The following is a 15,036-nucleotide window of genomic DNA, read 5'->3' as shown; positions in this document are numbered from 1 at the left end:
TGAAAAGCTCCTAGTCGCCACATTCCGGCGCCTGTTCGGGGAGGCTGTTACGGGAATCGAACCGTGCTGCTGGCCTGCTTGGTCTGCTTTCAAAGCCAGCGATTTAGCCCTGTGCTAAACAGCCAGATCTAGGGTAATGAGAAGGAGCCGTGTGATTGATATTCCACTTCTCGCCCATATCTTGAAGTGACATCAATAATTTGTGGACGTTATCTGTAATGATCTCTCTAGGCACACCAAATAGACTGAAAATGGTACTTAGTGTGCATGGCAGTTGTACGTGATACATTGTGGAATTGTCGAATAATGGGATACTTGGTAAAATAGTCTACAATGGTGATCAAGTCAGTGACATGGGCATGAAAGAGATTGGATGTGATTTGGACCAAGGTAGGTAGGAACATCATGTGGGATTCAGTGTCCTTTGTGCTGACTTGGCACATGCTCTTGACATGCTTCACACTTCTTGAAGGCTTTGATGTTATTGGTCATACCCAGCCAATAGACTGCCTCGCTTGTGAGTCTCCTTGTCTGATCTATGCCCATGTGTAAGCATTAAAATTGTTAAAGAATATCAGGTTGTGAAGATTCTGATGTGATGCCCTATCTGCCTTTAAAAATGACTCCCGGGAGATGCCTAGCTGGTACCAATAAGGCCCAAATGGTTTGCTGTTTGTGGACATGCTGAATTGAATGAGGCCATCCTTCATTTTATGCGGTAGTGATGAAGGTGGGCATAGGGGGGGGACTCAATAGATTTTGAACCATGGCACGGGATAGGGATGGAACTCAGTAACTTATTAGTCATAGGGGTTGGAGCCCAGTAATTGTTGGGCCATGAGGTAGCCTAACACATTCCGTGTGAAACCTGTTCTGCAAATCGAGGGCTGGATTTTACTAGCCCGTTGGAGAATGGGGTTAGTGGTGGGGAGGTGGTGTATTGTCGAGAGGCCAAGGCCTGTAAAATGGAGAGGGAAGGTGGGTTAAAGTGCCTGCCACCTCCCTGTTACCGTGGCAATTTGCAATGAGTGGGCGGGAAACTGCCCTCTCGTCCAGAAGCCAATTGAGCTGCTTTAAGGGAGCCAAACAAAGGCCTCTTTCTGCCAAGTGGGAGACTTGGGGCTCGGTGGGGGTTGAGTAATTCCCCTAAGTGGGAACTTTCGCCCACGGCGGGTCCTTCTAGCATCAATTTCTGCCAGGCGACAACTTCACCCCCCTCCCCCTCCACCCTCACCAACAGCAACCCCCACCTCCATGCTCACTGGGGCCTGTTTGACTGACCTGGCACCCCCAGAGTCCACTTGCTTTTATGCATCTTTAGCTAACAACTTGTAACTTTATCACCCTTAAATGAAAAATCCTCACTGGGATCTTCCCACAAGTCTCTCCCCCATGAGCTCACAATGCTTTTACTTTCTGGATATTTGCGAATGTCCCTTTTAGGGCAACACAGCAGAGTAAGGGTCACCTGGCCTGGGTGACCAATCAGGACTCGAGGTGGGGACTCACCCCAGGTATTTTAAAGCTAGCTGCAAACCTGCTGCTGTTCTTGAAGATCAGTAAATAAATCTCTTTGTATTCCCCAATGAATTCTCTGAAAATGCACCCTCACGACGCTGTGCACCAATGTACACTATACAGTGCTACAATTGCAGAATGTTCAAGAAAGAAAGTTTTCCAAAGTGCATCACAATTTAGCACTTTTTAGATCACTTTCTGACTCTAGTTTTACAATTGTTTTTTATCGGGGGAAAGGGGGCAGGGAAGCCCAGTCCACTCTGATCTCCATTCTTATCCCATCGTACCTTATTCTGTCTCTTCCCCCCCCCCCTTTCCCCCCACACTGAGAGGCTTTCAGTACTGTGTGCTAAATTGTAGGATTAACATGGCTGAAGGTTGATGGGTGTCGGGATAGGAGCGAGGGATAACCTGATTTTAAAGTAACTGGGAATATTACAGATAATATCAGGACCCAGCAAGTGGACTGAATATTCTTTGGATACAATACTGTGTGAGATTGCCATCTACTGGTGCAAGTCGCTCATCGCAGGCACTGTGCTCAAGCTTTACTGTGGAGAAATAATCCTATTTACCAATATCTGAATCTATGTTTTTCAATAAATGAGATGCCTTTCGCCCATTTAAAATGCATCTGAAGCCCTCTGCGAGGCACTGTTTTAGATGGGCATTCAACACGGTGGAGGCTGGAGCAGAAGTAAACGGTGATCAGATCTGCTGAAATCTGTGTCACTGTGACCCATTTTGAACACTAAAGCGTCGGATATCCCTGAGGAAGCCTGAATATTCGAATAGCTGAGGCTGGTGGCTTTGATTGCTGTAATTGCTTGGGGAACTACTCTCCAGTTTATGGTTCTCGCCACTTAGTTGAGATTCTAATGCGATCAGAAAGATGGAGAAATGTGTGTTCTTTACAAGTAGCATTCTTCTTTCAGACCTCTTGGCTGCTTGTGATTTCTGATGAATGCAGTGTGTTTTGCGAGCCTGTTAATGTGTGGGCTGGGTTTGCATTAATTGGACGATTCTCTGATTGCTGGGTGCAATTTGGATTCCTCGTCTCAGCATTATTTATACTCTGGATACATATTCAGTGGTGTTTCAATTAACTATCTGCCTATGTAATAAACTGTGGTATCTACAACAGAACAGGTGAAGTGGCGACCCAATGGGGAGGGAGGGGGTTTTAAAGTTTTTTTTGAAAGTGTCATAATTTGCGATAGCACTTAATTAAAAAAGTTGGTGTATGGTTCCCACATTTAAAAAAAAAGTTCATTCAAGGGATGGGGCTAGACCAATATTCATTGCCCATCCCTAATTGCCCTTGAGAAGATGGTGGTGAGCTGCCTTCTTGAAACGCTGCAGTCCATGTGGTGTGGTATACCAGCGATGCAGGTTGATCACAAATCAGAAAGGACCACGCGCCAGAGTATCCTTTATAGCTGAACTGTTTGGAATGAACAAAGTTTGTTACTTATTTAAGGAAAGTTGGCAGCTCAAAAGTTGCAATGAGAATGCTCTGAACCGTCACTCAGTTCCTGTTGGGAATGATGTCACTTCCCGCAGTGGCATGTTTGTGAACAAGCGGTATTCTAACATTGAAAACAGTCAGTTCTACAATGAAATGTGGCTTTGCTTCTGGACTCCAAAGGCAAAGTGTAGCCGCAGTAAGATCGAAGTGTCGGACTGACGCCATCATCTCTGCTGTGGAGCCTGGTAATGTTCACCCGTTTCGGAGTTGATCCCAGCGCCCAAGATTCCGTTTTGCTATGCCAATGGAGTTAGCTGCGAGCACCCAGCAGACTTCAGTTCTCCTGAAGTGGTCCTGCAGTTTGAATTCTGACCCACAGGTGGAGCACTTGAGTGATGAGCCCTTCCTTCTGGGGATTAGCCCTCAATTCACCAGACTGTTAATGCTCTGGTTAAATTGATGCCACCTCTCCAGCGCTTTCTGCCTGGCCATAACAACCTGTTTAAATGCTGGTTGTTCAACCATATCTCCACGCCATCCTCTAAGACTGCCTCGTTCCCCTTCCATAGGATTGTCCAACTCCACGTCTGCCTCAGTTAAACTGCTACTGAAACCCTAATCCGTGCTTTTGTTATCTCTTGACTTGATTATTCCAAACCTCTCCTGGTGGGCTTTCTATTCTCCATACTCTTGAGCACATCCTGATTCTATTCGGTAACGCTCCTGTGAAGCACCTTGGAGCTTTTCACTATGTTACTGTATAAATACAAATGTTTTTCACAAGATTGTAAGAAATAGAAACAGGTGTAGGCGTGCGGTCTGTCAAACTGGTTGTGGTATTCCATAAGATCATGACTGACGATCTGATTGTCTCCACTCTCCTTCCTGTCACCCACAGCTCTTGACTCCCTTGCTGATGAAAAATCTTGTCTAACTCAGCCTTGAACATATTCATTGACCCAGACTCCACTACTCTCTGTGGAAGAGAATTCCAATTATCAATAACCCTGAAGAAAAGTAATTCTTCCACATCTATGTCTCAAACGGACGACCCCTTATTTTTAAACTGTGACCTCCGTGCACTCCCCCCCCCACCCTTGTTTTAGATTCCCTCACAAGGGGAACCGTGCGTCCTCTAAACATTTATCCTGTCAAGCCTCCTCAGAATCGTATGTTTCAGTGAGATCACCTCTCATTCTTTTAAACTCTCAGGGGCACAGACCCAACCTTCTCAACCTTTCCTCCAAGGATGTGGAGATGCCGGCGTTGAACTGGGGTGAGCACAGTAAGAAGTCTGACAATACCAGGTTAAAGCACAACGGGTTTGTTTTGAATCACTAGCTTTTGGAGCACAACTCCTTCCTCAGGTGAATGAAGAGGTGGGTTCCAGAAACCTATATATAGACAAAGTCAAAGATGCCAGACAATGCTTTGAATGTGAGCATTCACAGGTAATTAAGTCTTTACCGTTAGGGGTAACCCCAGGTTAAAGAGGTGTGAATTGTCTCAAGCCAGGACAGTTGGTAGGATTTTGCAAGCCCAGGCCAGATGGTGCGGGATGAATATAAAGCTTTGGGACATCCTTTCCTGCGGCGTATGAGGTAGACAACGTTGGCCAAGTCGCAAGAGTATGTACCACGTACAAGGTGAGTATGTGGTACATGGGTACCACCATTGCACATGAGGACACCACATACTCGTGCAACCCGGCCAATGTTGTCTCCCTCATACGCTGCAGGAAAGGATGTCCTGAAGCGTGGTACATTGGTGAGACCATGCAGACACTGCAACAGTGGATGAACGGACATCACATGACAATAGCCAGGCAGGAATGTTCCTTTCCAGTCGGGGAACACTTCAGCAGTCAAGGGCATTCAGCCTCTGATCTCTGGGTAAGCGTTCTCCAAGGCGGCCTTCAGGACGCTCGGCAATGCAGAATCACTAAGCAGAGACTTATAGCCACGTTCCGTACACAAGTACGGCCTCAACCGGGACCTTGGATTCGTGTCACATTATATTCACCCCGCACCATCTGGCCTGTGCTTGCAAAATCCTACCAACTGTCCGAGCTTGAGACAATTCACACCACTTTAACCTGTGATTATCCCTCTCTCCAGTTGCTCCGTCTGGAACTGTAAAGACTTCATTACCTGCAAAGACTCACATTCAAAGCATCGTATTGCATCATTGACTTTGTCTATATATATATATATGTTTCTGGGACCCACCTCTTCATTCACCTGAGGAAGGAGCTGTGCTCCGAAAGCTAGTGATTCGAAACAAACCTGTTGGACTTTAACCTGGTGTTGTCAGAGTTCTTACTGTTTCCGCCCAGGAATTAACATAGCGAAGCTGCTCTGAACAGCTCCCAATGTAAGTGTTTCCCTCCTTAAATCATGCCCTGTCCAGTTGTCGCAACATTCCATTTGACTTCCTAATTACCTGCACCTGCAAGCATGCTAGGCTTTTGTGAATCATGCATAAGGGCGCCCAGATTCCTCGGAACTGCAGCATATTCTCCGGTCTCCGTTTAAATCATCTGTTCTTCTGTTCTGTCCGCCAAAGTGGACACATTTTCCCACATCATACTCGCTCTGCCAATATTTTGCCCACTCACTTCACCTGCCTAGAAAGGATTTCATTGGAAAGGGTACAGAGGAGATTTACAAGGATGTTGCCTGGTATGGAGGGAAGATCTTATGAGGAAAGGCTGCAGGACTTGAGGCTGTTTTCGTTAGAGAGAAGAAGGTTAAGAGGTGACTTATTTGAGGCATACAAGATGATCAGAGGATTAGATAGGGTGGACAGTGAGAGCCTTTTTCCTCGGATGGTGATGTCCCGCACAAGGGGACATAGCTTTAAATTGAGGGGAGATAGATATAGGACAGATGTCAGAGGTAGGTTATTTACTCAGAGAGTAGTAAGGGCGTGGAATGCCCTGCCTGCAACAGTAGTGGACTCGCCAACACTAAACGCATTCAAATGGTCATTGGACAGGCATATGGACAATAAGGGAATAGTGTAGATGGGCTTTAGGGTGGTTTCACAGGACGGCGCAACATCGAGGGCCGAAGGACCTGTACTGCGCTGTAATGTTCTATGTTTTATGTAGATCCCTTTGTAGACTCTTTGTAGCCCCTTGCCCCCTCACAACTTGCTTACCTACTTATGCATCATCTTTGCATCATCAGAAAATTGTCAAAATACAGTTGATCCATCATCCAAATCATTAATATGGATCATCACTAATTGATGTCCCTGTACTGATTCCTGTGGCACTCCACTAGTGACAGTCAACCTAAAAATGACTCATTAATCCTGTCTTTTTTTCTTGTTAGTGAGCCGATCCTCCATTCATGCTGATATATCATCCCCTCATCCTGAGCTCTTTTCTCGTACAGTAGCCTTTTATGTGGCATCTTTGCAAGTGTCTTGTTTTTGATTGGGCTGAGTTGACAAATGCTCATAGAACATACAGTACAGAAGGAGGCCATTCGGCCCATCGAGTCTGCACCGACCGACTTAAGCCCTCACTTTCTCCCTATCCCGTAACCCAATAACCCCTCCTAACTATTTTGGTCACTCAGGGCAATTTTTCATGGCCAATCCACCTAACCTGCACGTACTTGGACTGTGGGAGGAAACCGGAGCACCCAGAGGAAATCCACGCAGACACGGGGAGAACGTGCAGACTCCACACAGACAGTGACCCAGCAGGGAATCAAATCTGGGACCTTTGCGATGTTAAGCCACGGTGCTATCCACTTGTGCTACCGTGCTGCCCTTATTGATCAGTCCATATTGGTGGGTAATTTTCCTGAATTCAGTCTGATTTCTCGATGTTTGTGTGGGTTTTTTTTAAATGAGGCAGTTCTTTTACCGGTCATGAAGTTGGGGCAACATCTTTTTAAAGGTAATCTTTGTCTCTGTTTGTTGTGCAGTTCCGCCTGGTGGTGAAAACAGCCCTGAAGCTGCTGCTGGTGTTTGTGGAATACACGGAGTCAAATGCACCACTTCTCATCCAGGCTGTCACCAAAGTGGACCACAAGAGGGGTGAGTGGCATTGCTTTATTTATACTCTAATCTCCGTCCTGCTAAATCATTTGGCTTCAGAACTTCCAGTCTTGCCGACAGCAACCCCTTCTATGCGGGCTCCCTGATGGCGGACAGTGCTAAAAATAGGAAAACCCATGGACAGCGGAGGGACCGGACGATCCCACCACTGCTGGGGGAAAATCCCTGTTCAGTGTAATTGTTGCTGCAATGTTCTGTTAAATACCCTCAGTAGAGTGTCATTGATACCACTGTCAGCTAAGAGTCGAGAATATTTGCTCGGCAGACAAAGCCGATTTAAGAAGCGCACTGCAACAGTCTACAGTGTCTATTTGAATGGAATATATTCACTCATTATTGTATTCAGAGTCCCTTACAACACTGCAGTTTGCAGTGATGAAGGATTTAATCAACCATCTCCATTCTGGTCAGGAATAATGGTGTCATTACGTGCAACCTTTTTTTCCCCAGAACTTATTTAAAACAGTTCCAACATGTATATGACTGCAAGAGAATTCAAATAAAGTGCTACACAGAGAATAGTTTTCAAACCTATTCACTGGCCCGCTCTATTCCTTTTTAATAGCCTTATCTTTTTAAGTTAGTCACAAAGTCCGATATTTTGATTGGTGGAGGTGGCTGCTCACTTTTCCCAATGATCCAATTCTAACTTTACAATCTTGACAGAGGCAGGTTAAATTCTAGCAACTGAAATTCATACAGCGATTGCTCTCTATTGGTGCCACTCTTCTTCTGGGCTGCACACACTGAAATCTTGTAAATATTACAGGGTCAGACTTTGTATTCCACCCGACAACGAGAGAGACAATGGGAGAACTTAACTAGATCTGGCAACTGTCCCCCACTCTGTTTTGCCAGATACAAAGATCGGTTGTACAAGCAGCATATATTACTGATGGTGTTGCACGTTTTACTTGAATGTATTACGCGTTTATTGGAGTGTATTAACACGCCTCCGTTTAAAGGCCGTGTGCTTAACACTACTACAGCTCTGTGTATGTAAATCTGCTCGGAGTTGCCAAGTGCCGTATTTAGACACCTCACAAGTATATCAAGGTCAGGTTCAAAGTAATAAACTGTACACCGATTAGTAAGTTCAAACGATTGATATTTATTATAACCAATATAATAAATACGCATGCATACGCTAAAGACTAATACTTATTTCTACTATTAAACGACTAAATACTTATCTAAGTAGGAACCAGCAAGGTCAGGGGACAAGGCCTTTGTTCCTTTCTGGATTGCACCTTCTGTTCACTAATAGTCGGCTAGAGTATAAGCAATGCCTGGGTCACGTAGCGAGCGTTGGTTTGGCACTTACTGAACGATGGCTGATGCCCAACGGCTGGTGATGGAACTGGAGTCAGGATGCGATGTATCAGCAAAGCGATGAAGACAGCAGAGAGTCGGAGCCAAACAACAGAGCCGGAGCAAAACAGAACGGACCATGTGCGGGGTCTACTTTTATAGGTCCGAGAGGTCCGTGCCCTTTGGGGCGGGCTCGTTCACCTGCTGTATATCGATTGGGTCTTCTCCCAATCGATATTTTCCAAACCCCCCAATCTGAGGGTCTCTTCTCGATGGGTGGGGCGGTCTCTAGGGTTCTTTGTGATGGATACTTCTGGTGCCATTTCGTCTGGGCGTCCACTCAAAGTATCCATTCAAACCTAAATGTTTCTATTGTGTGGGCCTAGATCTGGATCACCTCATTACTATGCAAATCGTTGTTGCCATTTACACCTTAAGCTGAGATCCTGCACCTGGCCATAAACTGGTTTTGTACGTGCAGAATGCTAATTAGCCTTCGGCAAACTGCTTGTCCTTACTAAGACTGTTTTCTCCCTGCAGCTTTAGCAGTTCTCCATTTTGGTAGCCCAGTGTCCATCTTAGGTGGCTACAATGGGCATCACTGTCAGGCAATGACCATCTTCTACAAGAGAGGATCTGACCACCACCCCTTGACATTCAGTGGCATTACCATCGCTGAACCCCCACAATCAACACCTGGGGATTACATTGATCAGAAACTAAACTGGACTAGCCATATTAAGTCCAAGTGCAACATGTGATTAAGAAGGCGAATGGAATTTTGTCCTTCATTGCTAGAGGGATGGAGTTTAAGACTAGGGAAGTTATGCTGCAATTGTATAAGGTGTTAGTGAGGCCACACCTGGAGTATTGTGTTCAGTGTTCGTCTCCTTGCGTAAGAAAAGACGTACTGAGGGGCGGGAAGGGTGGGTGATATGTTCCTGGAAGGGAGCTTCGCGAGTTTGAGGAGCTTGGAGGAGAAATTTGGGTTGGTAAGGGGAAATGATTTTAGATACTTACAGTTGCGGGACTTTGTTCGTAGACAGGTCCCATCTTTCCCGCGCCTCCCGCGAATGGGGATCCTCGACAGAATAGTCTCTAGGAGGGAAGAAGGGGAGGGCAGAGTCTCGGGTATATATAAGGTGCTCATGAGGGAGGAAGGGTCAGACAGAGGAACTGAAACTTAAATGGGAGGAGGAGATAGGCGGGGAAATGGAGGATGGGCTGTGGGCAGAGGCCCTGAGTAGGGTAAACTCGACCGCGACATGTGCTAGGCTCGGGCTGATCCAATTTAAGGTCGTTCACCGGGCCCATATGACGGTGGCTCGGATGAGCAAATTTTTCGGGATAGAGGACAAATGCGCTAGGTGCGCGGGAGGACCAGCGAACCATGTTCACATGTTTTGGGCATGCCCTGAGCTGAGGGGGTACTGGGAGGGATTTGCGGGGGTCATGTCCCAGGTGCTAAAAACAAGGGTGGTGATGAGTCCAGGGGTGGCAATTTTTGGGGTTTCGGTAGACCCGGGCATCCAGGGGGAGAAAGAGGCCAATGTGCTGGCCTTTGCTTCCCTGATAGCCCGGCGACGAATATTATTGGCGTGGAGGGACTCAAAGCCCCCGAAGACTGAGTGGTGGCTTGCGGACATGTCGAGTTTCCTGGGGATGGAAAAAATTAAGTTTGCCTTGAGGGGATCTGTGCAGGGGTTCACCCGGAGGTGGCAACCATTTATTGACTTCTTTGCGGGAGAGTGAGCGTCAGCAGGGGGGGGGGGGTTAAGAGTAGAGTAGGAGGGAAAATATGGCGGGTAGTACCGGTGGGAGGGGAGCGGGCTTGTGCAATATGTTACGATGGAAGTATTGAAAGTACGTGGATGTTTGCACATTCTTGCCTTTTTTGCTTCCTTTCTGATGATGTCTGTAACTGTTTATAAAGCCAAAAACTACCTCAATAAAATTGTTTATTTAAAAAAAAAGAAAAGACGTACTGGTGCTGGAGGGTATGCAGTGGAGATTTGCTAGGTTAATCCCAGAGCTGAAGGGGTTGGATTACGAAGAGAGGTTGAGTAGACTGGGGCTGTACTCATTGGAATTTCGAAGGATGAGGGGAGATCTTATAGAAACATTTAAAATTATGAAGGGAATAGATAGGATAGATGCGGGCAGGTTTGTTCCACTGGCGGATGAAAGCAGAACTAGGGGGCATAGCCTCAAAATAAGAGGAAGTAGATTTAGGACTGAGTTTAGGAGGAACTTCTTCACCCAAAGGGTTGTGAATCTATGGAATTCCTTGCCCAATGAATCAGTTGAGGCTCCTTTATTAAATGTTTTTAAGATAAAGATAGATAGTTTTTTGAAGAATAAAGGGATTAAGGGTATGGTGTTCGGGCCGGAAAGTGGAGCTGAGTCCACAAAAGATCAACCATGATCTCATTCAATGGTGGAGCAGGCTCGAGGGGCCGGATGGCTTACTCCTGTTTCTAGTTCTTATGTCCTTACTAATAGTGTGGCTCCAGGGCAGATCAAAGGCGAGGAATCCTATGGGGAGTATCTAACCTCCTGACTTCCTAAAGCCTGTCCACCATCTACAAGGCACAAGTCAGGAGTGTAATGGAATACTCTCCACTTGCCTGGATGAGTGCAGCTCCAACACCACTCAAGAAGCTCGACACATTCCAGAACAAAGCAGTCCACTTGATTGCTCCCCCTTCCACAAACATTCAAACCCTCCACCAACAGTGGCAGCCATGTGTACCACCTACAAGATGCACTGCAGTAACTCACCTAGGTTCCTTAGCACCTTCGAAACCCACGACCATTACCTTCTAGAAGGACAAGAGCAGCAGGTACCTGTGAACCCCACCACCTGGAGGTTCCCCTCCAAGTCACTCACCACCCTGACTTGGAAATATAGAGCTGTTTCTTCACTATCCCTGTGGCAAAATCCTGGTACTCCCTTCCTACCAGCACAGTGGGCGTCCCTACACCTCAAGGACTACAGTAGTTCAAGAAGGCAACTCGCCACCATCTTCTGAAGGGCAACCAGGGATGAGCAATAAATGCTGGCCTAACCAGCGATGCCCACATCCTTAAATAAATTTTAAAAATATAAAAATAAGCAATCTAAATAGTCTTCCTCTGGTTGCTAAAAATATTATAATTACAAAATCGTTTTCTCCTATTTTACACTTACGTTGACGTTTTCATGATCACCTTTAGTGACTCTGAGGGAATGAGCCGCTCTGGGTGCATGATCTTCACACTGTGGCCTGCCTTTCATTGCATTAAAGGCACTCTATAAATACTGTATCATTGTCTGGGCAGTGACCCGAGCTGTGGATCATCTGACAGAAGCTGGACAGATGTGTCCTGTTTACTCTTCAGTGAAGTATCCCTTATCCTGAATTCTCAATTCGATACATGTGCAATATAGAATGCCCTGTAAAAATTCCAGAGTGGCATTTTATGGGTTGCATCCTCCTTAAATAACTATTTCAGTCTCCTTTCCTCTGTTTGCTGTCCCAGTCCCTGCAATAAAACCGTAAATAAGGAAATATCCATTGATGTAGTAATAATGCCTATTCAAAACTTATGGGGCGGGATTCCAGGACCCCTGTCGGTGGCCTGGCCCGCGATCGGGGCCTACCGATCTGCGGGTGGGCCTGTGCCATGGGAGCACTCCTTCCTTCCGCGCCGGCCCCTGTAGGGCTCCGCCATGGCCGGCGCGGAGAAGATACCCCCCTGCGCATGCGCCAGAATACGCCGGTGGTCCGCGCAGGCGCGGGATCGCCCCGGCCCTTTGGCACATGCGCGGACTCGCGCAGTCCCTGCGGTGCTGGCTGACGCGGTGCCAACCCCTCCAGCATCCACCTAGTTCCCTGAAGTGCAGTAGATTCTTCTACTTCCGGTCGGCCCGACGCCGGAGTGGCTCGCCCCGTTTTGACGCCACGGTCGGGCCATCGCGCTGATTCCGGAGAATCCCGCCTATGATTTCTGGGTGGGGAGAGTAACATTTTCCAGTGGTCTTGTAAGTGCGTAGACTGTTAAAGGCAAAGCAGAACAAACTTCAAAAACCGCCCTTCTAACACCAACAACCACCATTAGGAGTTTCTAAAGGCTGTGGACTCCAAATGAAAATGCTTCTCTTGGTAGCAGAAAATGTTTATGTTCTCTCAGTCTTGTCTTCAAATCCCTCCAGGCCCTCGCAAATACACTGATGGAGGGCATTGTTAAGTATTTGGGCACATATAAATGGGGAGGGATGCATCATCACCCCCAGGGAATGATATTTTGGGTTAGTTATGTTTTCTTTTAAACGTTGTTTCCGTTAGTGCCCCACCTGGGGCTATCACCCTTGTAATCCTTGTTTAGTTTGTTGATTATTGTTCTTTTAAATGAGTATAAATAGGGGACCCCCCTGGGGATGGCACCCACCTTTAATTTGTTTATTTGACTTAATTATTTGTTTTAATCAAAAGAGTTTGAATGGGGGACAGATGGGTCACTGGGTGAGTGAGAGGAGAGGTCTGAGGCAGAACAAAGTTACTGAACTCCATCAGTATACGTTATGTGTTTTAGTTTTGCCTTTGTCAACCAGCTTAGATTCTATTCACCCTCTATCTCCTCCTACAGCCCTCTTGCAATCCTTGATCAATTCTGACCTCACGCACATTCCTGGCTTCTCTCAGTCCTCCATTGGCAACCGTGCCTTCAGCTGCCTGGGCTTTAAGCTCTGGAATACACTCCCATAAAGTATTTGCTACTCGCCCTCGCGTTCTGATTTTAAGATGCAACTTAAAATTGACCTCTTTTGACCAAGCTTTTGGTCACCTGAGCCAATAGCTACTTCTGTGGCTCGGTGCATTTGTTCTATAATGCTCCTGTGCTAGGGTGCTATAGGAATGTTGTGGTTCCCTAGCTATCGTCCGTGTAAGTCTAGAACTCGGTTTTAACTCTCTGGTTTATCCTGATTGAATTTGGGGCATGGTGGATCTGGGTGGGCTTTTTGTTTTCCCTGCTGCCCCTTTTGGTGATTAAACCCTAAATCCGAACGCGTAAGATTTGTTTATTTCAGCACCTTTGTTCATTTGGGGCATGGATCTAAACCTTACAACCTGTAATTTACATTTGGTACCTCACCCAGCGGCGTCAGCCTTTCTGGGTTAATGAAAGCTTTTAGTGAGCAGTGTCTGCTGTGCAAGCTGCTAAACTGCTAGTCAGAGAAAGTGTGTCCTTTGGATAACTTTGGCGTTCTAGGAGACTTGCAACCATGGGCAGCACGGTAGCGCAGTGGTTAGCACTGTTGCTTCACAGTGCTAGGGTCCCAGGTTTGATTCCCGGCTTGGGTCACTGTCTGTGCGGAGTCTGCATGTTCTCCCTGTGTCTATGTGGGTTTCCTCCGGGTGCTCCAGTTTCCTCCCACAAGTCTCGAAAGACGTGCTGTTAGGTGGATTGAACATTCTGAATTCTCCCTCTGTGTACCTGAACATGCGCCGGAGTGTGGCGACTAGGGGATTTTCACAGTAACTTCATTGCAGTGCTAATGTAAGCCTACTCGTGACAATGAAGAATATTAATGACTGGAGTGGAAAGCACTTGTCATTCACGAGCAGCGCTTCATGCATGCACTGTGAGCTCCTGCATTTGGGGAAAAGAGCAAGGGTGTGGGAGTAATTGGATAACTCTTTGGTAGCCCAGAAATGATGGGCTGAATGGCCATCTTCTGTGCTGTATGATTCTAAGCTTCTGTGGTTCAGTTAGCTCGCGTGATTCTTTGCTCGATTGATGCCACAGGAACTGTGCCACATATTTCAGCAGAGTGAAAAATCCATGATTGCAAAGGACCATTTGCAATCTCCTCATTCTCCCCAATCTCCTCCTGAGACTTTGTGTTGTGTTTCATTGAAAGCTAGCGACACGCTTAGCTGAATTTCCCAGATAGGAGGCTTTAGCCTATCTGTGAGGTATGAATTTCGGTAAATTTCAGCAGAGGCAAAGATCGGGCTGTGGCCACCATTTTGTCTTTGATTCTAAACAAAGTTAAAGAGAATGAAATTCTGGGTCCGAATTCTGGCACTGTTACATGTGGCTCTGTTGAGATGCTACTGCAGCTGAGCGAGTGCTCGTCACAAAGTAGGACACTGATCTAATATCAGCAACGTGTTAATCAAACTCCTCACCCCAGATGATTTCAAGGGTGTTGAATTGCTTCAGACCATCTTGTATTTGTGCCTGTTTTTCTCCATTTAGCCCATTGAAAAGCACAATGTGATGAAATGTTAAATGTAAAAATATCGCGCAGGTGAACAGCTGCCTGTCAAGAACCTTGTGCAGGCTAAAAGGTCCTTTTGGATTCTTGCTGTTCCCAGCAGAGGTTGCTAGATGCGCTTCCTAATTGTAACATCAAGCTTAGTGGCCTTTAAGGTTCCATAAATATGGGCATAAGCACAAGGAGGTAGTAGTTAATTTGTACACTGCAGTGTTTAGACCACAGACAGATTGCCGTGTGCAATTGTGTTTTATATCCCATTATAGAAAGGCCATCAAAACCTTAGAGAGTAAATTGTGTAGATTCACCTGAGAAAAGCAACTATATTTACTTCTAGTGTATATGTACCAGAGTTACTACGCCCATTTCCTCTGAAGTTGAGGATAGCTAATTGGCAATT

The 15,036-nt window shown here is 46.3% G+C and overlaps 1 protein-coding gene across 19 annotated transcripts in view; it reads left to right on the top strand.

The window, feature by feature from the left end:
• The window catches only part of fhod3b (formin homology 2 domain containing 3b), a 678,530-nt gene that overhangs the window by 455,881 nt on the left and 207,613 nt on the right, over nt 1–15,036 (top strand). For all 19 annotated transcript variants that reach the window (XM_038796751.1, XM_038796753.1, XM_038796754.1 and 16 more), the window contains exon 7: nt 6,928–7,039. In XM_038796751.1, the coding sequence (XP_038652679.1) occupies nt 6,928–7,039 (112 nt within the window). The remainder of the gene's footprint in view (nt 1–6,927; nt 7,040–15,036) is intronic.

The sequence above is a fragment of the Scyliorhinus canicula genome, chromosome 5 (genome assembly GCF_902713615.1).
Source record: "Scyliorhinus canicula chromosome 5, sScyCan1.1, whole genome shotgun sequence".
NCBI lineage: Eukaryota > Metazoa > Chordata > Chondrichthyes > Carcharhiniformes > Scyliorhinidae > Scyliorhinus > Scyliorhinus canicula.
This window is presented reverse-complemented; position numbering and strand designations above follow the sequence as displayed.